Source organism: Notechis scutatus, chromosome 3, assembly GCF_049901735.1.
Source record: "Notechis scutatus isolate UNSWTSFEM ecotype Mainland chromosome 3, rNotScu1.2, whole genome shotgun sequence".
NCBI lineage: Eukaryota > Metazoa > Chordata > Lepidosauria > Squamata > Elapidae > Notechis > Notechis scutatus.
The window spans coordinates 40,271,370-40,295,696 of NC_142011.1; the positions used below are offsets into that span (position 1 = coordinate 40,271,370).

At 35.0% G+C, this 24,327-nt stretch overlaps 1 protein-coding gene across 2 annotated transcripts in view; it reads right to left on the bottom strand.

Moving 5' to 3' along the window:
* Positions 1-971: 971 nt before the first annotated feature.
* The window catches only part of TAFA3 (TAFA chemokine like family member 3), a 104,358-nt gene continuing 81,002 nt past the window's right edge, over positions 972-24,327 (bottom strand). For both annotated transcript variants that reach the window (XM_026675166.2, XM_087959582.1), the window contains exons 4-6: positions 20,693-20,842; positions 9,009-9,133; positions 972-2,931 (exon numbers count right to left, since the gene is read on the bottom strand). In XM_026675166.2, coding sequence (XP_026530951.1) covers positions 2,920-2,931; positions 9,009-9,133; positions 20,693-20,842 — 287 coding nt within the window. In that variant the 3' untranslated portion in view covers positions 972-2,919. The remainder of the gene's footprint in view (positions 2,932-9,008; positions 9,134-20,692; positions 20,843-24,327) is intronic.

Sequence of the window (24,327 nt, forward strand, 5' to 3'; positions counted from 1 at the left end):
GTATAAAGAGCAAAACTATTGTTTATTCATTTGATTTCTACTTGCTTTTTGTTCAGGGTTTGAAGGTTTAAAGGTTTAAAGAAAATCTCATTTTCTTCACCCTGTGGTTGTGGTAAATTGGATTGAGAGTGACTGGCCCAACATCAGCTACTGAGAGATAGTTTTCAACTTGGGTCTTCCCTATGCCAGTCCAACCACTTTACTACGCTACTCAATTTCCTTTTTTCTCATCTCCGTGTGCTCACTTTTTTCATTTCTCTATATGTCTTCAAAATTTACCTTTTCCTCCCACTTTACCCAAAGGAATCTCATAATTAAAACAAAGAAGGCAAGCATATAGAATGTAAGTCTTGAATTTTTTACAGTCTCTTTATGAGCTTAACCATATGAGGCATCTATGTTTTCTTTATGTAATTTTATGTTTCTTTATGTAATGTGCTTTTGTTTGTTTGCTTGTGTCTGTGCCTTGAAAGGCCTAATAAGGGCTGATATGGCTGTGTATGTGTGTTTGTGTCTCATCAGGGTAATGCATGCATTGTTTCTATGTGTGGGACAGCAAAACAGATGAAGACAGCCTAATTGAGGTAGGCAGGTACATGTTGTCTCTGTGGATCCTATGTGTATGTGTGTAGTGAGAAACATGAGGAAAACTGCATATATTCTGCCTTAGGTGATATGATAGGGAAGCTGGAGGGATGCTTACAAATGGAGCAATTGACAATACTCCAAACTGAATGTTCACCTATCTGTCCCATTTGAATTTGCTATGAGATATTTTCTAGATTTTTTTTCCTTCTCAGCCCTTGTCTGATGATGCCCATTTTTTTAACGTGATCTTTTTTCTTGCTAGCTTGTCCCAGGCATTTTGGTCCCATTTTTTTTAGTTTCCTGGTGGGAATCCAAACTTGCCTTACAAAAGCTCTGTCTAATTTTCCATTAGGTTGAAAAAAATAAAAACCAAATGAATCGCCTTGCAGAGATTAAAACGAACTTTAATATTTCACAGTCTGGTATTTACACAGCATTTGAAGCAAGTAAAACATAGTCTGTTACAAAAACGTTGAGATAACAAAGTTGAGGGATTCATACAGTCACAGCATGGAGGCCAGGCCACTCCAAAACATGTCAGGGCAAGGCGAAGTTTGGAAGGTGCATCTGCTTGCCCACTACATTCTTCCTGGATACTCCAATCCATCAAAATTAGTTGGAATTAGATATTGACTTTGGATATTACTTTGCAATTTATATACTTGCAGCCTCATTCCTATATTATATCAACAGAACGTCAGGAATCAAGGTAGCCATAATAGGATACAGATATGGAACATTTTTACAGATGCTAATAAAATGGAATTGGATTTCAATACTTAACAAGAAAAATTAATAATGAGTTGTGTTAAAAGAACATGTCTACACCCTCATAACTAATTTTCCATTTGCTATGAAATGTTATATGGACCTTAAATATAGTTTTCCACTCGGAAGCCAGATTACCAAAATATGACATTAATTTTGCCATAGACAGCACTGTTCTATGTCTTTGATTTGCCTTAGCAAAAAAAATCTATCTAAAACTTTGTCTTAATAAGCCAAAGTCAAGTGGATGCTCCTTCAACCCCTATTACAAATAGGAGTAAAATAACTAGGGATTTCAGCATTATTTTAATAAAGAATATATTATTAAAAACAATAATTTGCCCCTGAGAGGGATTTGTACTCATTACAGTTGTCCTTTACAAGTATTTAATTAATACTAAGTCGTAATTAAACTAACTCCAGTATCCAAATAAAATTTAAACTCAACCAAGCACAACACAGCAAAGTGAAAGACAATACTTTCCTTGTTCTCAGGTTTTTAATAGAATTTCCCCAACAAATTATCCTTATAACTTTAAAGACTTAAAACTATAATAAACCCTATTAAAGTAAATGCTGAACTAGGTGAAAGAATGGTCAGGGAGAATATCTTTTGTGGGAATCAAATAGAAGATATTTCTTTCTTCAAGGTTTTTGAAACTTCTATCTCTATTGTAGATCCTCCCATAACCTTAGCAAAGAATCTGGTCTGCTATCTTGATAAATATTAGAACAACTGCTTGATGTTTTTTGTTGTTGTTGAAAGATTAGAGTTTGATTTCTTGGACCCAAATTTTCAAAGCCTGTTATCTGTGAAACCAACAAAATTTTGACTGAAAAATAATTTGTAAATGTCCTAATTTTATGTTGAATCATCCATTAAAGTCTCCAATTCTTTTAGCAATCAACACAGCAAGCTTCGAGACAAAAAAAAAATAGCTAAAAGGAAAGAAAGATTTTTCTCCCCTTTAGGGCCATTTACAGACTATGCAATGAAGAATAGTTGACTGAACAGAAAGGGAAGAAATGCTTCTCTCTCTCTCTCTCTCCCTCCCTCCCTCCCTCCCCCCCTCTCCTCACAGGTATATCCATGAGATGGAATAAAAAATATGGAACAGAAGGGAGTTGTAACCTCATTCAAGACCCAGAATTGTAGAATTGGTAGCAATTGATTGTTAAATACCTTTGAGGCTGCACTTACTTAATCAGTAGCTGATGCAATATTTTATTTTCAAAAACAAGGAAAAATTTCCAAGATATCTGCCGAGACAGGAATACCACCCCTGTTCTCTAATCCTTGGTATTGTTCTTGCAAAAGGAAACAGACTGCAGCACCACTCCCTAGGCAGATGTACTTGAGGAAGATTAATAAAGTGACCATAAAAAGTAGCCATCCTATACCTCAAATGCATTATATCCTATACCAAGGAAGTCCTCATATTTCCAACTCTGCAGAGCATACAAGAAGAATCTTGCACCTGAACAAAAGCCGTATTGTGCCATTTTTGGAACGCTGGCCATATCAATGAAGATGACATCTGATAACAGTGGTTCTTCCAAGACCTATCGTGTGACCTGTAAAACAGAATAGAATGTATCAAAGAGACCTCTGCCACCTTAACATCTTGGTGTGGATTTATATTCCCATATATCTATATTCTTTGCCAATTAAGTGCTACATAATACTAAAGTTCAGTTTGTTAATGAATTAAGGCTGTGTAGCACTTTGGAATCAAAGGAGAAAAGGTGCTTTGAAACTTAACATGGGCACATGTGGAATATCTGTCAGCACTTTATTAAACCAAATGTATCTCTGTCTATCATTGGACTGAAATTACCAAGTGCAGATACATAATCCTGGGGAAATAGCTACTTTTCATATGAGTGCCTGAGTGGTCAGAGACACATTTTGTCAAATCTGAAGAGCCATTTAGCTCCATTATGAATCAGTGCTCCGGAAGCAAAACTAAAAAAAAAAAGACAACACATTGTTCCAGGCCAATATTAAAATGGAAAAATAGATTTTTAAGTCAGCAACTGTTACTGGACTAAGACCAAAGATTGATGTGAGTCAGATGAGTTGCTACATTAATTTGTTCCTTTATATAGTTTTTATGTAACAAACAAGTGATAATATTACTTGTTTCTGATTTAAAGTATTTTAATACCAGCCCATTTACTATGTGATTAGTGAGTTGTATTTGTCAGCCCATATATATTTGTGATTGTTAAGCAAGTTGGCATGTTGTGTGAACCCATCTCTATCATCTTCCAAATGAAAACAAACACTGCAGTTTGCACAAACAGCATAGTTTAGTGGTGGCTGCTCTCTTATGCACACAAGGAATGTCTTTAATTACATGCACAGTCACAAAGAGAAGCAATAAAAGACAACTCAACAGCTTTAAATTGTCCATCAGAATCCCATGAATCAAAAGACTCAACCAAAAAAAAAAAAAAAAAGGAACGATCTATTGCAAAAGAGCACGTATGAAATTTATATGGGGGCCACGGAATTTATTCCAAAATGCTTAAATATTAACATTTCTTATAATTTAATGCCCTCAAGCATTTCCAGGCTTCCAATTTTAAGATTATGTTAAGTGACCTTTTTAAGATTATGTTAAGTGACCTGTTAAAGTGGAAGGGATTTTTTAAAAAATTAAAATTCCTCTGGCATAGGTACATTAACATTTTTCAGTCTGAAAAGAAAACCAGGGGCATGCAAGCCTCTCAAAATATTTTAATAGAAATGCATATGCATTTAACAAGGGTGATTAAAGTCCAAGAAATAGAAGCTCTGCTTGGTATGATGCTAATGAATTAGGTGAAATTCAGTGTTTCCACCTCTGTGATTCCACATGTCCAATTATTACAATAATTAGTCCATATCAATGTACCTTAGTGTTAAGTCTGACATGGGTGGAAGCTTCAGAGAGTTATAGAGAATATGCCCTCCATAGGACAAGCTCCTCTTATTCAAGCTAGTTCTTATAATCAGACTTCAGTGATTGAGGAAGTACTGACTCGAAGGGAAAAAATTAACTCCTAAAATGTAAGACTCCTGAGCTGCAGAAACTCTTGCTTCTTCCCAACTCCCAACACAAAGAAACTAATTATAACAGCTATGTTATCATGGGAGGGAGTAATGATAATGCTGTCTACTATTATCCTGTTATGTCTGCCTCTCTTACTCAACTGTTTGCCTGGCCTAGCTTGGCCAGCCTAGTCAACTTGTATTTGGGGAAAAAACAATTTTCTAACACTAAGGCAAAGAGCCTGATAAAAAAAAAAAGCAGAAGCACAGTTCTGGGACTGAATCAGCTCCATGAGCTGCCACTTCTATTGTTACTGAGAAACAAACACTGCCAGCACTTTCAATGTAGGGAACAACATAGGTGGCTCAAATGGCAATGTGAATAAGGAAAGAGAGTCCTCACCAGCTACAACTTCAGATGAGTCAGCGAAGTAAAAGCCAGAAATATGCAGGTATTGTGCTACCTTAAATAATGACTTCATTATTATTTAAAAATAAGCCAAATTTATTTATGTATTTGTCACCATAATTTTAAGAACCCATCCTTTCTATATCAGATAGTAAAGCTGAGGTAAACATTTGTTCCAATTTTTCAGAAAACCACAAAAGCCAATGCCAAGATGCTAGAATAGCACAGCTGGCCATCTTATCAGGTGTCGATATTTGTGGACAACATGAGGAAGAGCCAACACATGCCTCTAGAAGTCACCAATGCAACAAAGCATGTTTGGTGTGGCTAAGCCACCCTAAGTTTCTTTCAGCTTCTATGTCCCAAATCTTTTGATTCAGCATTAAAAATGTCCTAATTTAACAACAATTACTGAGACTCAAATTTCCCAATTTGGGAAAAATGTGTCATTTAGAATGGCAGGTCTAGCAGTCTCCAATTACAATCATTAATCAAGGGCCTGACATGATCATGACTTCGAACTTCCTGTCAGCTTCTTCATGGAAGTTGCTTGTGGGAAGGTGATAGGGAATGTTACAAATCACTATCCCGGGTACCATACCATTATTCTGATGACTGGAGTTTCGAGGACTCTGTAATTACCACTTGTAGTTGCAAGTTTGAACAGTTGCTGAATTACTGGTTACTAAATGCCTGTAAAAGTCAGTTGCTTCAAATTTTAACCTGCTATGCAAAACATGTTTGGATACCTGTTACTTAACTCCAGTCTTACTCATTCCCTTTATAACAAATATATCCATGAAGCTTGTCAGGTTATATAATATCTGTGAATGACTGTAGAGACTTCAGATATTTCATACCTCATTTATCTATTACAAAGGCCTTTCTCACCTATTTCACTGGAAACCTGGAGATTTCTGTCAAGACAGCCATGAGAATTGTGGATACATTTAAATATTATGATTTAAATCCTCTCCCTGGCCATATGTGCATGCCAAATAAGAGATATATTCACAAGAACAATTTAGCAAATCTACTGCAAAATAGCAAACCAAGAGCATCACAGGGAAAAAAAACTCCTTCGATTCATGTGTACACAGTAGAGAACCATAGTTATTGTGGGATTATATGTATATTATTTATATGTCTGGCCAGTAACTGTGGCAGCTTTATCTCATATTTCAAAGACAGAACAAACAGGAGACAATTTGCTTTAATGCAAAAACTGAAGGATCAGAGAAAGACAAATTATAAAATAAACATAGCAGGCTGAGAGCTATGAAGTCACATACTAGTGATATGAGCAACAAAGACAGAATCTGTTTTCTAGATAGAAGTGGTGCTCTTGAATATTTGAGAAGTCACCTGTATTCGGGAAACAAGGGAATGATTATTTCTATATTGCTCATACATCTGAGCATGAATGCAGTGACACTATGGTTGATTTAAAAATAGGAAACAGTTCTCTGTGAACAGGTGAGGATGCTCAGAGTGTCAATTAGTCCAAATGAGCAGAGGGACTGCTGTGTTTTGCATCCAAGCCTGGGTGAATTCTTATCTGTCTTCCTCGGGTTGCTCATTACTTGGCACTTCTTTCTTACCCTAGGAGGGTATCAGGTTCTCTGTTGTTCCTTCACTTCAGCAATTTCTTTGAAAGCACATGCTCCAAAACCCAATCATCTCTGCCAGCTATGAATGGGATGCCCCAATTAATAAAGACTCAGCTACAGTCTGTTGTTTCCAGTGGTTGTAACTAATCTTGTGACCTAGAGGCAGAATGAATTTTTTGGTAGATAGGATTTCACTTTTATAATTTTTTTAGAGATGATGTGGCCATGCTGGATACATTGATAATGTGAAGTGGATAGAAGTAAGGCTTAAAGATTCATCTTTTTTTCCTTGGGGTTTTGGAGAGATTTGGAAATACGCCACAATTCTGTATCTTCCCCACTCCAAAACTGAGGAAACCACTCACCAATTTCCAGCAATTGTTCCAGCAAAGATTGCTCCAAGGCCATTAAAATAGTATAAAAGAACAGAACTAGTTGGGGATGGATCAGAACATTAGAAAAGTGTTAGAATGTTTAGAATAAATTAGAATGTTTCATTCAAAACACTTCAGGAAAATGCCACGAAGAAGTGCAAATTCTTCCCTGTGTAGGGAAGAGGCCTGGCAAAGATGACCATAGGATAAAATTTCTATTTTCAGAATAGTACCTTCAAAACCAAAGTGAACAGCAGTGGGATCCTACCTATTCCATTACTGGTTTGGTGATCGCGCACATGCGCACCTAATGTGTGTGCGCAGCTTTCCACACACCAGCTGAGGCCTGCAGAGCCAATCAGCTGAGAGGAGAAAAAGAGAAAAGCACAGGGGCGGGTGGGAAGATCAATCCTGCACTTTTCTCTTCTTTCTCCTCTTAGCTGATCATCTGAGGCTTTTTTCCCTCCTTTCAGCTGATCGTTGAAGGCTTTTTTTTACTACCGGTTCGGCCGAACTGAGCTGAACTGGTAGCATACCACCACTGAAAGTGAACACACGTACAACACTAACACTAAAAAATGTAAAATTAAGTATAAAAATGGGTAACAGATAAATCAAGGTTGATGGAGCAAAGATAGTAGTTTTACTCATCATGATTACCTGAGTCAATGGGATCTACTCTGATACTCAGTTTTTAGAAAGCATTTCAGTGCGTGTATGTTATCAGCAGAGCAAAAGATAAGAAAGAAAACACTCTGCCGTTTCACAGAGCAATTCTTTGGGGATGTTTGTGTGTAAAGGAGATGGACACACAAAGCAGGCAAAGCTTGAAGAATAATTACACTCCACTATATGAACAATGATTACAAAATTATGCAACTGATTAACCATGACATACATGTAATTACTAATGAGTTTGATAAAATTTTAATTATACCTTGTTCTTCAGAGTATTCAGCAAGCCATGAAAATAATAATCATGTAGTTCTCTGTCACAGATGATTGCTCCAACAGGAGGAGCTGTGACAGGATAGAAACTGTTTGGCTGGATTGAGAGGAAAAGAATGGAAAACCTGCTCCTGGGCAAAAATCTTACAGATGCAGCATCTATCTAGGAACTTCATTGGAATACTGAGTGAACCTCATATGCTCCGAGTCAGAGACGCTCCTTCTAAATAGCCATTAGAACTGCAAATCAATTTCTATCAGCTGGATGATGCTTCTTTTAACTAGACAACTGATCTTTTATTATCAGCAGTACACTTGTCACTTCTGATTTTGTCACTCTTCTCTGAAATAATAGGAAGACAGATGGGAAAAAATACCTGAACTAAGTGATTTTCAATAGAGAAAAAATATTTTCTATTATCAAGGAAAACATATTTAAGCTTTCTGAACTGACCAAATTTGGGAAATGTTTAGTAAGATTTGTTGTTGAACCTTTCTTATAATTTTGCCAACAACTTATTTTTTCCCCCTTACTTTATTATTCAGCTTTTGATTGTCTGTGCAAATATCCACAGGGTTTTACTAAAATGCACTATTCATACTACATCAAGATGTTCAACACACACTTAAGGTCAAATTCTTCATAAAATAATTGAATGTCTAATAGCTACAAAAATGATAGTATATGTTTGAAAGATGGGTGGGTTGGAAAATAAGTGATTACTGTCCTTTTTCCATATAATCATCCTATCAGCTATGGAGTTTCATTGCTTGCCTGTCACGAGACTTCTTACATTCTTTTATATTTTTACCTCCTGCCACTGCACCAACCACAACAATCCTTCATAGCCAGGCCCAATAGTAGCAACTTACCAATAAAAAGCTAAACACAAGAACAAGGATATTTTGATAGTGCCAATGGGACAATCAACCCATAAAAGCCTCTTATCCTTTGCTTACATTGCTCCCCATTGTGGTTTTTTTCCCTTTCTCTCAACATGGTTGTGTAAACTATTTTTAGTAAGAATCATAGGATGGTTGGCTTGGACAATGGCTGATGGGTAAGGTGGCATCTCCAAGCCATCAGACAGCAGTAATGTTTGGTGTTCTTAGCCCATCTGTACTATGCAATAAAGCTATTGCTGCAATTCTCATTCAGCAGTCTATCTAGTCATTTGATTTTTAAACATCACATTACCAAAATGGTGTAGTTTGCCCAAAATGTGAGCTTATCACTCATTCACTGAGGTTACATTTATTCAATTAAGACCTACCTTAGTTGTCTTTACTTTGTTTCCAGTACTGCAACTCCATCCAGACAAATCTGGTAGTACTTTACACTCCTCTCCTTCTAGACATGGCTGCATTTGGCACCACCACTTCTGAAGCACTATGGATGCTATGAGAAAACAAGGGATGCTGTTAAAAACATTAGCTTCATTAGATTCATGCTGTACTTTTTCTTAACTCAAATGTATACTTCCAGTGAACTCAAAAGATCTCAAAGTAATGATACATTACACAATGCACCATAAGAAGCACTCAACACATTCTCAGATGTTATCATTGCAGCTCCAGATTGGCTGTAGATGGAAGTTCAAATCAATATCCTATTAGATGTAAATGACTATATGTGGTAAGTGTAAATCAGAAGTATTGAACTGATATATACAGATTTATTTATTTATTATTTTTGAAATAGGAACTGAGACAAAAATTCGTATCATCCAAATTCTACCATGAAACACAGCTAAGGAAGGAAGAAATTGTGTTAAAAAATAATAACATAATACAGTTACAAGGAAAGCCATTCTAATTTTTTGAGATATTTTCACAATTACATGAATACACACAAACATGCTTGAACAAAACTGTCCTACGCAAAGTTCAGCCACTGATCAAACAAATCCAAGATTATTTTCTGTGGTTGCACCAATTATTCAGCAAGCAAAGGCAAGACAGACATTTTTAAAGGATATTTCCAGCTGCCATTTTGCACAGAACTGAAGATGGGATTTGATAGCCAAAATGGTCCACACCAATTCTGTGAAGATGATGGACATCAACCTAGACTTTCTATACTCAGAGTCTGCATTCTTATCACTGAAATATAACCTATTCACCTTTCTTTTAAATTAAAAAGCTATATGGTTACTTTTTATAAACAGATGATAAAAGGATGAGCAATAAAACAAAGGAGCTTTATAGAAACACAAGCATGAATTTTAAAAAAATCATCACTAAAATTAATTATAATTTCCTATTATAAGCACACTGCAAATAATGAAAACAGTCTTCTATATAATACATACTTGGGGAAAAGGTTTTATTTGATGAATGAATATTAAACAAAAAATTACACTGCAAAAGAATAGAACAATATCTTGGCAATTGTAATTAAAACAACAGTAACTCTGGAAGCTTAAGAAGTTGAGCAGCCAAAACTTAAATTTTGAAATTTTAATTTTCTCAGTCAAAGCCTTATCAATTGGCTTTATCACCACAGGGGAAAATCTTTTTAGAGATTAAAAGCCCAAGGCATTTTTGCATGTGATTTTTAAAATTCATAGATAGAAAAAGAGATATTTTTTATCCAGGAAGTGTTAAACAGCAAAGCAAATCCTTCTACTCAAATATTCAAACTCTTAGCATCTTATACAGTAATATCTTTTCATTTTTTAAAAGGAAGTTAACTAGTTTCTCTAGAAAATCCAATGTTTTTTCCCACTAATTTTACTTGCCATCATCTTCTTTGCCATAAGTACTGCCATTCATACATTGTAGTTTATTTTCTTGCTTTCTTCTTTTGCTATTTTCAGTTCTGGTGTAGCTGTAGCACTGAACAATTCTTAGTGGCAGCTAACATATGCTTATTCTTGGAGGCAAGTTGCAAACAAGTAATATCTCATTCAATACCTTTGAAAGTGATAGTGTCAGAATGCTGAAATTTGGGAGGCCCATTTGTAAATTGTCATTTATTCCATTTTAGACACAATTCTGCCTTTCCCCCTTCCTCTTTTCTCAAAAACACTATCATGCAATTATGATTAATTGTATGCAAGTTTACATAGAACGAATATACATTCAAAATCTAGAGCATATGTAATATATCTATGTGAATTTAACCACACATATACACAAGGGCTAACAAAAATCTCTAGACCCTGACTTCCTGTTTGCGAGGCTTCGGCGGCGGCAGGGTTCCGCGATCCAGCGCGATCCCTGCCGGGCTCATCGACTAGGTTCCCCGATCCACTTGGATTTGGGGGATATAGCTGCCCTGTAGGGGCTACTGAAGACAGGGGATCTGGAAAGGGGTAGGGGGTGTCGCAGACCCCTCCCCAGCCAGCTAAACCCCTTTTCCCTAGGCGGAGGACGGCGGTCAGCAATGGCCGCCTCAAAGAAACCTGCAGACGGATAAGAATGTGCAGGAGGAAGAGAATCGGAGAATCATGAGAGTTGCCTATGGTCCAGGATAAAGTTGCTAAGCAAGGAACCTCCGGGATCGGAGAACTGTTGGAGAAGTTGCTACATTGTTTCCAGAGAGAGTTACAAGCATGGATAGAACTCTTAAAGGGAAAGTTTTTTTCTCTTTTCACTCTCCTTCCTAACGTGACAGCTGTGGAACAGTAAGAGAAATCTGAAAATCCAGGTAATTAAACACTGAAGAGATAAGGATTTCTGAATGATTTTTTTCTTTCTTAAAAAAAAAAGCTTTTAAAAATTTTTCTTTTTTTATGCTGTGAGTGGGAAGGGAGAGTGAAAGCTGGACTATAATTTGGAAATGAGGAGTATGCCTGGAATTTTAAGGAGATATAAATATTAACAAGGCTTCTGAAGATATATATTAAATGCAACTTTGTGATCCAATTTTAACCCCAGAAAGAGAAATTGAGGAAGGAGAAGGTGCCTAAAGAAATGATCTACTTGGACTGCTTGGTGATTTTATTACTTTTGAAAATTATATTTGATTAAAAACATCTGGGTGGTTGTTTGGGAAAACTTTTTCTCTTCACAATGACATCATTTGTGGATGATTTGGAACTTTTACGTCAAAAAATTCAAGAGGAAAAGCGAGAAGGGAAGGATGTTTTTGATACTCTGTGTCAGTATTTAGAAATGGCGGTTTATGCTTACGTGGAAGGGATTGAATACCAAGAAGATTTGGAGGAAGAAGAAGCCATCTTGGAGGAACAAGTCACTTTGGCTGGGCAAAGAAAGGAGAAGGAGAAAAAGGAAAAGAGACTTTAAGATCTGTAAAAGCAATCCAAAAAAAGAAAAATAAGATGAAAAGGAGGTATTATGTTAGAAAACTGCAGAGGGGAGGAAGCTGGAGAGGAAGAGAGGTGGAGAGACGAAGGGGTAATGAGGACAGAGAGAAGAACAAGCAAGGGAGAAAAGGGATGAGAGGCCTCAGTAGTAGAGAGCAAGATGTAAAGAAACAAATCTTTTTAGAGACAATGGGTAATCTTATTGATGAAGGGATTCTAAAGGTACACAAGATTGTTTTTTATATTTGTACTTAGAAATAACTTTTAGAAGGTTGGAAATAAAGTGTAATTTAAAATGTGGTAAAATATTTAATATAACTTAGTGAAATTGGTGTTAAGGAAAGGGGAACATTTTATGAAATAAAGATTGGAGATATGATGTGGGGGGAATAACTGTGGAAAATATAACTATTATTAAAAAGATATGATATTAAATTGAATGGATAAAATGGTTAAGGTATAAAAGAATGTTGGGGAGAGGAGGAGAAGGAGGATTACCTTAATGAAATAATGATTTAAAATATGTGATGTGGGGGAGAATAATTGGAAAGTAGGTCCTCCCACAAAAGTATGTTAATTAATTGAAAAGCAATGTGCTAAGTTTTTTATGTTATAAAAGAATATGAATATTAATGAATAGATTAGTTCTGGTAGTGATAATATTGTATAATTTTTGAATGTACCAAGCAGGATCCCAATGTAAGTTAGGTGTTTTATATTAAATATTATAAATGTAGAGGAAAGAGGTAAAGGCGTTATACTCCAATTAGTGGACAGGAGAAGTTTTTTTATTTTATTTTAAGGAAGAAAGCAAATGGATAGCTGGAAATAAACAGACAAAGAATAATAAATATTATGATTTGAACTGAGATGAGATGAATAAAATAAAATTAAGAGAATTTAAGAGAGAAAAGAAACTATATATAAAAGTGAAGAAGGTAATAAGATATGAATGATATATAAAATGAATATGAATTTGAAGTTGTGTCTGTATAAAGAGTTTTGACCCGGGATTGAGCAACCTTCAGAAAAGATGATTTTTTATTTTCTTTATGTTATGTCTTATGTTATATGTATTTGTGTTTGTTTTTAAAATTAATAAAACTTGTTTTTTAAAAAAATCTCTAGACCCTAAGCAAACTTTTCAGAATGGGTCCCTGTGGAAAGTTAAACTGCCCTGAAACAGAAAAATGTTATATGCAACTGTCAAGGTCAACGTTTCTTTGTGATGTCTGATTCTTAAATTCCTTAAAACTGAAACAATGGTGAACTTTCAAGCTGAAAAACCATGGACTAGTTTTCTTTTGTGTTCTGCGTTTCACCAACAGCTGTGGCTGGCATTCTTCAGAGGCAGAGTGAGCTGATTAGTGAGGTATCTCTTGGCATCTCATACGCAACAGAAACGAAGTGAATGGCTTCCTATATTTGATGCTGGCAAACTGATTTTTGTTTGGTTCCTTTTTCAACTGGTCCATTTTGAAGGAACACCAAGCGTACTGGTTCCTGATTGGTCTGGAACAGGTTGCTTATTGGTTCTTGTGTAAGTGGAATTCTGATTGCTTTACTTTGAATAATCTCAAAATTGGTTTATTCATTAAAAATATTGTAAATGCATTTTGAATTAGACACAAATACCAATAAACAGCACTATATTTGTTAACTGCATGTGTGTGTGTGTGTGTGTTGCTTTGTTTCTATCTGTCTGCCATCAGCTCAGGTCTAAAGCCACCTCCCTTCCACCCCCAGTCACACCGACACATGTCCAACACTCAAAAATATTTAATTTTTACATTTCAACACTCAAAAAATCTTTAATTTTTACATTTCATTGCCTGAGATGGTTTCATCAATTCATTGTCCAAATACACATTGCTGTGACACTATGTTGGGTTGCCATCAGCCTTCCATTCAGGTAGAGAAAAATATGTAGAAATTAGCAACAAAAAGAGGTAGATGGGAAAGAAAAAACAACTGAACCCCAGAAATGACATTGGGAATTCCAGCTTTTTTCCCCATGACTAAACTGAGAATCCAGAAAAGGAGAGTCACAAATTGTAGCATGACAAAATACTTATTTTAAAAATGAAAAAAAAAACATATGTAAAACAAAGTTTCTACACATAGTTTTTGCAGATTCCTTACACAGATGGTTTTTGCACTCTTTTAAAACATTGCTAGACTTGTGTTTAAAAAGCTGTCTTATTATTCTTTCCTTTGCTGCAAATGTGTATCCTGTTCAGAAGGTTGATTTGTATTCTGCATTGATCAGTGTAAAATTACAGGATTTTCACTGTTTCTGCATAGGAAAGGGGGGAAGATAGGAAGTTCCAGCTCTTTCTGATAGATAGACAAGCCACTTTAGAAAGCAGATCAGACCTAGATTAAGGCAGGGAGTAGGGAAGGTGCCAAGCAGAAGTTAGAGAACTCTTTTATACTTCACAGCACCCTCCTCAGCTTCTGTGACCCATCAGCTGGGCTATTTTTAGACAAGACTTAGTATTATTCCAAAAGAATACTATGTTCAGAAGTCTGGTAACTGACGTGTTATACCTTTCTGCCTGCCACCCATTAAATCAAGCAGCTTAACCCATCATTCAAAGCACTTACCAATATTCATCCAGCCTTGCCCCAACACAAGTTAAAGACAGACATTTGTGGTTTTTCTACTTGCAGGTGACATTTGGTGGGGAAAAATGAACTAGAAGCAACTATCAACCACTTTCCTTAATGTGTCTCACATTAATACAATAACACCAGAACCATTCACTGATTTCATTACTAAAGCAAAACAGAATTTGGTCATTGTGGCAGGAATTTTTATGCCAATATTCTGCCATGCTAGATGGCGTTATAATAGTTACCTGGCTAGGTCTTAATCTTTAGGAAGGAACAAGTGAAAACAAGATAGAGTAGATAGAGTGGGAAATGCTTTTAAGTTTGCATCATAATTCCATCACCCACAAGATACAATGCTGGTTGGAGCAAGTATCCAGGAAGGAAACTTTAAAATACCGTATATATTGATTAGTTGTGCTTTCTACAGAAAACTTTACATGTGGTCATACAGGTAACACTGGAATAATATGAATGCAAGACCCATAACCACAGTTACCCAGAGTTGGGGGGGAAACATGATCAAAACTGGAAGGGTTACCACTCATATTCTGCAAAACCAGGGCCTTATTCTTAAAGAAAGAATAAGGATTGATAGACATCGACAGGAAGCACACAGCACATCAACGTTGGTTGCAAAGTATGTATTCTTCTATTAGTACCTTGCTGCTTTGGGACAGCTTCAAAAGTCCAAGACATGTTAATGACAACTGATCAAGAACAAGCTGTCATGAAAGGTTAACTACAGCTGGGATTTGGAACCTCGCGGTTCTCTGTTTTTCTCAGGGCTTTTACCTCCACAAGCTTTTAGGCCTGGTAAACTAGACACAGGCAAAAGGATCTCAGTCTGACTTTGTTGACATGCCAGCAACACACTGATTTCTCTTTGCCTGTCAGCTCCCTCCTATATGATGGTAATGCAGCTGCAGTGCAGAAGCTGAGAATACAGAAAAGTGACAAATAAGCAAGCAATGTTGCATGGTGTGCTGCCCTCCTGAGCACAAAACAGCGAGCCTCAGGCTGCCTGTTTCCTCTTCTCTGCAATCAGTTCTACCACTTCATTCAAATTAAGCAGAATCTGTCATTAGGTCTGAAATGGAGGAAGTCTGTTTAGCGTATTTGATTGTTTGTTAACCAGTCTGATTCATAAAGCATAATTTGTTTTCTTCAACATAGTTTAAGTTAACCATTGTTCTCTGTTTGGACAAGTTTAAATATGACTCTTTCTTGTTGCAGTATTCAGAAGGGAGAACTGCATAAGCCTAAAAATCACGGTTTCCAATGAAAGCAAGGTAGTGATGCACCATTACGTGACACAAAAAGTAAAGAGAAGATATCACAATAGATTTATCCACTGTAAGGGGCAGATACAGGAGCAATATGAGAAATATCTGAGTGGGAACCCAGTTATTATATAGCTACTTCCTCACTAGTGATTAACAGTGTTTTTTTCACTTATGATTAAAAGCTGTCCTCATAAATTGGCAAAGCAATTAATGATGGTCTAAAGTCCCTTGTGAAAAATAATACCTTAAAATAATTTTTATTTAAGGTATTTTTTTTTAAAACAGGGAATGGTATTATTATGACACCTTTGTTACATAATAAATTTTTGTCCAGAAAGAGCAGCAGAACCATTTAGAAATCAATCAGGAATGTCTCTCCATTGCTTTTGTGCCCTTTGTCCCTGGACATCACAGCCTTCCAACATTTCAAACTTCCAACATAATAATGTCGACAGCCAACCCTATTAGAACGTTTTGCAAGGTGTCAGTAAAGATTAAAACATTTATTGCTGAATTATTATCTTCTTAAGATAATAAGAAACATACCCAATTGAAACTCTTCACCACTGATTTTTTTTTTAAATACAGAGAATTCTAATGCTTCATTTTAAAGTTCTTGCAAATAACTAACATCTGTCCTCACAATAACTTAATTGTCTGAAAAAGATACTATAGTTTTAGAATTGTCCAAAACACATTTCAGCATTGACAGTAAGACAAGAATCTAGGATGTCGCTAAAGCATCTGGACTAAAATGTTACATTTGCTTTAACTGTATGAATTTAATGGTATTTAATTTCGTTGTACAAGGTGCAATGACAATAAACTAAACTAAACTAAACTGAACTAAAACTGGCTTTCTAGTTTTAGAGAATTTAGTTTCCTCTTGTAATAATTTCAAATGTTATTTTAAAGTATTAATATCCCCATTAGCACAAGAAAACCTGAATTTTGATTAGAGATTAACCTGAAATTGATCGTGTCAGTAAAGGTCAAATAAATAAACTGTCAGTAACTTCTAAAAATCTTTAGCCTTTAATGCTGGAAATACAACTGAATTTTGATTACAAAAAGAACCTAAAATTCCTTTAATAAAGAAATGGAAGGGGTTATATAAAACATTTATAATTGTATTTACAATTTTTTTAAAAATTGTCTTCTTCATTTCCATAAAGAAATAGAGGTCTAAACGTATGTCCACTGATAAAGCTGAAGGCAGGAATGTTTTTAACAACCTAGAGTTTTCTATTCCATTCTAGTTTCTCTTTTTGCACTCCTTTTTTTTAAAGTATAGTCGGTTCATTCATTTTTTATTCTTGGATTCTTGTTCTCTGTTAGTGCTTACAGATACATATTATTGTTGAAGTCACCAGGGCAACAGAATAAATAGCATGCATTTAGCAGCCATTTAAGCTTGCCAGAAGCCCAGCATCTATTCATCCATTCTGTCATTCTTCTATTAGCATATATTGCTTATGCCTGGTACATATGCCCTATACAGGTAGTGCTCAACTTACAACAGTTCATTTAGTGACCGTTCAAAGTTACAACAGCACTGAAAAAAATGACTTATGAGCATTTTTCATCGCTACAACCTTTGAAGCATCCCTATCATCATATGACTAAAATTCAGATGCTTGGCAATTGGTTCCTATTTATGACCATTGCTGTGGCTCGGGGTCACTGACCCTATTTTGTGACCTTCTGGCCACCAAAGTCAATGGGAAAGCCACATTCACTTAATAACTGTGTTACTGCAGTGATTATCAACTGCAGTGATTCACTTAACAACTGTGGCAAGAAAGGACATAAAATGGGGTAAAACTCCCTGAACAATGTCTTAGTCTTAGTTAACAACAGAAAATTGGGGCTCAATTGTAGTCATAAGTCAAGGACTACCTGTATAAAACTGCTAACCATCCATAATTACCCTTCCATATAATCTCAAGAACTTTTATTTTCAAGTAGAATGTTTCTGAATTTCCCATAACTTTACAATAACTCAAATAATAAGAAAATAGCTATTCTATTCTATTCTATTCTATTCTATTCTATTCTGACATTCACATTTCTTTTTCCCTTTTCATTTCTCTTTTTTCTTTGCACTTTAATTGCTAAGGAATGGCAAAATGATTTTAAGAACTATATGTTTGACTGGAAACTCTTACCTGCATGATGATTTCAATGAAATCTCAATGGTAATTTTAGGGAAATGCTTTGTTCACATAAACTGAAGCACTTTTCCAAAGCTGCTAAGAGATGCTAGTCTTTCAGGGGAATAGTATCCTATGTTTTTTAAGTAGTTTCTTGGCATCACATATAAATCCATTTGCACCAACCAAGCTGCCAAGCCAATCAATAATGTACCAGCAGAGGCTTTGAGCCATTTCAAATAGATCCCAAATGACACTATTCAATAAAATATAGATGGGCTGAGGTGTTTTTTTTTTAGCAGTTTGCACAGGTGATTAGATTGCATGCTTTCATTCCTATGTGTTACGCCTACTTTATAGTAACAAGTTTTCCTACTTTTTTAAGTAGATTTCAGGGAGAGGGAATCTGACATATTATAGCTAAACTGACCTTTCAACATGAGGGGGGGAAAAGGAAATGTTGATATTTAAACAAATCCCTTTCTGGGTTAAAATAAGACACAATTGCATGAAAAATATTGGCTTCTGAAGTCAAAACTGGGCAATAATTATAGTTTCAATGGAACAGCTCTTTATAGAAAGAAAAATCTATAGTCAATTTTTCTGAATAAGTGGGAGAGTCACTGTTTTGCTAAAACCAGTTAAATAATTGATGCACAGCTTAATACCTACAATACTATACAATTATGAAATATCACATGCATACAAAAAAGGTACCAATTTTTTTTTCTGTAGTTCATCTCTTCCATTAAATATATCTTGGTATCCTATGTCCTAAATCTCTTAGCAAAGCAGATCCTTCTTTTCCCAGGAGAGAGACAGAACATCACTTAAAATAGCAAATTGACTACAGTATTTACTGTACCAATTTCCTTTAAAAAATACTAAGCAGTTGATAACATACCATTGTATCTATACTATTGAGGAAGGCGATGTGACTGGCCTAGGTTTCCTGGCCTGTTTTGTATTTTTTTATTCCACATCAGATTTCGTTTCCAGTAGTGGCAAGGTGTTGATGGCCACAAATTTCTAGGAAGAATAGGAAACTAATAAGAGTATATCTCTTCAATACAAAATTTTATTAGTTGTGAGCTACGATATTTATTTTGGCAAGATTCAATTAATTTCACATTTTGGCTATCTAAGTAATAAATATTACAGATTACCCAGAAGGGCTCTACAATCAGCCTGAAAGATTGCAGATTATAACCAGTTAATTGGTTATAACAGAATTAATCTGTGAAGTTTCTCTAAAAAAGATTGAAAATGCGTGCTTGAATGAAGATTGTTAGCCGTTGCAAAAGAAAGAAAACAGATGGAAACTGTTGAGAAACTTCAGGAACTTTCCCATGTGTGGACAGTGCATGCAATCTTAGGTCACATCTCAACTGAGACTTGAAGTCACAGGGCCAGTCATATTCTGCCAGACTCTGTTCCTATTACAAAACTGTTGAGGATGAATGAGTTTGGGACTGTAACAAAACGTAATACTGGATGTCTATTTATGGGGACAGCATGTCTATTTTCTCAAGTTTTACTAATCCATCTTCAAACTTTGCTTCTGATTGTATCATCATTTTCATTATAAAGTAAAAAAAAGCCTAGAAATCAGAAAAGCTTAAAGAAATGAATCCAACCGTGCAGTAAAAAGCAGAAGATTTTGGAGTACTTGACAATTTTTCTTCTCTAAAAATAGTAATTGAAGAACATTCAGTTATGCCCAGAGTCTTAACTAAGTTCCCTAGCCTCCACTTGGAGAACAGTCAGACTATTACCACATCTAGCTTATTGTTACTTCTCCAATCTGCTGATCTGCAGATATTTTCAGTCAATCAGTCCCATAAAATCTGTGTTAATCTGGTTTATGATACTAAAGTAGCAGTCCACTTTACTAGCTACAAGACTGATCCATACTGAAGAAATGCTTGCAAGGCTTCCTTAATCCTATCTGGAGATTCCAGAAATTGAACCAATGACACTGGCTTACCACTAAACTATAGTGCTTTCCAAATCTTAGCTTACCCAGACAGATACTGTGATGCTGTACAAATTCAAAAGCAGGACTGAGATGTAAAAACATCAGCCTTCCTTATTCAAATTGGCTAATCATGGTTGCGATTCATTGACACTTTGAGCACAACTAAATGTATATTTGTATTCAAAGTACACCATTAAGTTAGTCTTTCAATATAACTTTTATTAGCGGTTAATAATAATTTGTACTTCTGGGCATTTCCTAATAAGAACTAACTGGTGAAGGCTTTAAACCTAAAACCAAGGCAAATGCTCTGATCATGCAGAGGCACTCATGTAGTAGCTGCCTATAACTATTTAAAGAAGCTGTCATTTCTTGGTATTGTTGCATTTGGTTGAAAACATGCTAGACGGGAAGTTTAGTCTGCTCCCATGTGCTCTAAAGCATTCTTCTGCCTTCAAATCAAAAGCATATATAGTCCTGTTACTTACAAAACACAGAATACCAAATAACATAGTTCGAATAGCTGATATTATTAAACTATAGGATCACATTTGATATAAATTTCCCAGCAAGCACAGCTCTAGAGCTATAAATCCATCTTTTGATCTAGCTATAGCCGTGTCCAAGCATTCACACAGCACACACCTTTACACTTACCATCTACACATGAAGGAGCAGCATGTGTTGTCCCAGCCACCTGACCTGGAAAGCAGGAACATTTCACTGTTTGGGAGCGCTCTTCAATCTTATTCTTATTACAGCATCTGTGGGCAGCAATGACTTCACACGTACCAGGTTCTATATGCACTGCAAAGAAGGAAAGTATACCGTACATCTATGTTTAAGGAGTAGAAAGACATATAATATTCTATATACAGAATAAAATAAATCAAGGAACAACCTCGAAGTAGATCAAAAAGCTTAGCAGTTTTTTAAAAACCTTTGCTAAATGCATTAAATAAAAGCTGATGAAAAAAATACAATTTTTCAGCAGCCAAATATCAGCAAGAAGACATGCATTTGGGGGAAAAAAATCAAAGGTTACCATTCAGAAATTGTGATTAGTCAGTTAAGACTCAGCTGATTCCAAAACACCAGCTGTATCTAAAACAACAGATTCAATTAACTGTGTTCATGGGCAAATTCAATGGTATACTCATTATAAAGTCATTAGCATTGGCTAATGTTGATTCCATAAAAAGGTTCCTCATCAAAACATTCCAAACTGAAAAATTACATTGGTGGCATGTTCTTGTCATAAACTCTGTACAAACCACACAGAACACTTTTAAACAGCAATATCCAGATAAACTTGCTTTGTACATCAGGTTTCCCCAACCTGTTGCCTTTCAGATGTGTTGAAACTGCAATTGTCAGAATTGCTATTCCCAAATAATCTAGAGAAATTTCCTGATAGAAAGGCTGTTATAGAATTACTCATAACCTCACTGCTTTTAGAATCTTCACTGAACCAAAACCATTCCAAATCCAAAGAAAAACTACATGTCATGACAATGGAAGTAATGGACATCAAATTGAGGTCAGCTGAAGCTGATTTCTAGATCAATTTCAATTTAATAATTTTGTAGATTTCCCTTTCCTGTCATTGCTTTTTTCTCCTTCTATACTAGTGTCTAAAATTTATCATTTTTGAACATGATTACCAACTTGGGATCCAGGATTTCATGTGGAAGTGTATTTGCCTTCCCTAGAAACCATAATCAAAAAGATTTATAGATGAGATACAACTTAATCCAAGAGTCTAAGCCTTTTATATATTTTTCTGTTATTCCAGCAAGTAACAAAGTGCTCTGAAACTAATAAAGTTACATTTTATAATACTGCATTCCATTTCCCTTCTGTAACTAGGTTTGAGTCAGCTGATATATTATGTTTATTTATCAAATTAATTGATTTTTTCTTCTTACTGTCATTTAATTTACATATGATTATCAGGAAAATAAAACTCAAGAATGTTTTTGAGAATTGTAGTCAAAACACTTTGTATTTGTTAAATGTTGATGACTCTTTTCCTTTTTGCTATTAATAATGTAATATAAGAGAATTTGCTTAACTTTGCATATCATAAGAAATGAAGCATAATGGCCACTTAGTTGGCTCAAAAGAGTGGTGTGTGGCACTTTACAAAGGCACTTTAAAGGAGTGTTTTGCTGGGATGTTCATAAGGTGTAGACATGATTCTAACTGTAGGAACGTTCACAAGAATGACATAAATAATTAAATGATTAATTTCCCTGGAATTATCTTTGGAATTTTTTAAAAGAACTACATTAACAGCCTCCTTGATATTTTCCTCAATATCTTTAAATTTGTAAATAAGGTAATGAACAAAGCCACAGATATTGAAATAATTTCTTTAATGTCCTTCAATGTCCTTCCCATGCATAAGAAAGGGATCCAAGTCCAGGAACACTTTCTGAGCTCAGGATTTATCATCAGCAATTTTTACTACCATTATATGCATATATATCAAGAAGCAAATCTTGCATTTTATAGAAGTTTTTTCTAAGAAAAGATACTGAAGATCAGTCTCCTAAAGAGATGGAGGCAGAATTAAAATTATTTGTACCCAGATAGTAAGAAAAGCCCTGGGCTCAGAGCCTATGTATATTTCTGCATTATTACCACTTCCATTTATGTATATTTATTGATATTTCATGGACATTTTCTACTAATGAACCATCACTTTCATTTCTGCCCTTAATAATCACACAATTATCTATCCTGCAAATGTTTGGTAATAATATTCCTGACTATAAATTTGACACACTGCCTCTCTCTCCCTTTGTCTTTAAATTCTTTAGTAATTCAGTTTTAATGGAAGTTTTCAATATGCAAAAAGGACATAAAGTTTAGATGCAGTCGATAAAGAAGCCACCAAGAATATTTCTGAATATAATCTGAATAAGTAATCACCTCTTGGATTTGATTGATTACTGTATAAATGCTGAAAAGGAATTTAATAGAACGCTTTTGACAAAAAGAACAAATTGTCAATTCATAAAGTTATTGTTTGTACATAATAGGTATCTAGCTGTTGTTCAATATATGGAAGTCAGGACACTGCAGCAGACTTAAATGTTTTTTAATAAAGTGACTAGAAATATTTTCCATGAATTAGATTTCAGATATTGCCTTGAGAATATATATTGGAATTCAAGCTTTTTTCAGTTTTACTTAAAACTCATAAGCTCTCACTAAAATATAACTTATAATATGTAGGCTAGTAAATTGGTTTCTTAGTATTGATCACTGGAAATATTAGCAATTTCAAAAGAATGTCCTATGAAGGAATAATTACTGTTTAACAACTAGCCTTAATAAAAAACAGAGCTTTAAACACCATGCATCTCAAGCCAGTCTGTTAACATATCTATAAACACTGCTGTGTCTTCCCTTAGAATGCAATAGTAGAAAACAGTGTTTCCTTTAATAAGCTTTTTATATATTTCAAATCATAACCATTTACATCAGTCCAAAAGGCTTGTGCATATAGTATTCTATGACAACATAACTCATTCTTTTTTTTAGTCAAGTATATTTTAAGTGTAGTCAGAATATAAATGATGTGATCAAGAAGTGGGCTTTTTAGAACAAAAATATGTGATTAAATGTCTATTTTAAAAAGTTTTACACTAAAATTGTATCACTAATTGATAACTTGGAATATCTAATAAAATTTTTGACATAAATTTTATCTGCCACTTTTCAATTCTTTACTACATTTTATATTTGATTCAAAGTTTTTTATACATAATTTCAGCATCTTTTCTCATTAAGATTTTTATTTGTATACTGTCCAGAGTCACTGTGTGAGGGAGATGGTAAATAGCAGCATTCTGGAGACATGTGATTGCCTTTTGCAAATTTTCTACCTGAAGGTTTATGTTACGCAAACTTACATGTTGTATTTTATGTTAGATGGTTGATTTACGGTCTGGTTCTCTGTGTTGTGGCCTATGAGCAAAAACAAGTACAATATATCTATCCATCAAACAGATAATCCAGCAAAGCTAAATTATTGGAGTTTGAGTCAAATCGAAGGAAGTATTAAACATACAGTAGAGCACAATTAAATTGGAAGCTAGCAAATGTTATCCCAAGTTCTCAAACTTTAAGAGTTCCAAATCCCCATGCTAATTTTAAAAATCAACCAAAATCTGATAAAAGCTAATAACATGGGATCTTGGCAAATTGGAGGAAAGCACCTGGATTTATTTGTTTATTAAACAATTTTATATGGCCTCCCATCTCACTACAATATGGACTGG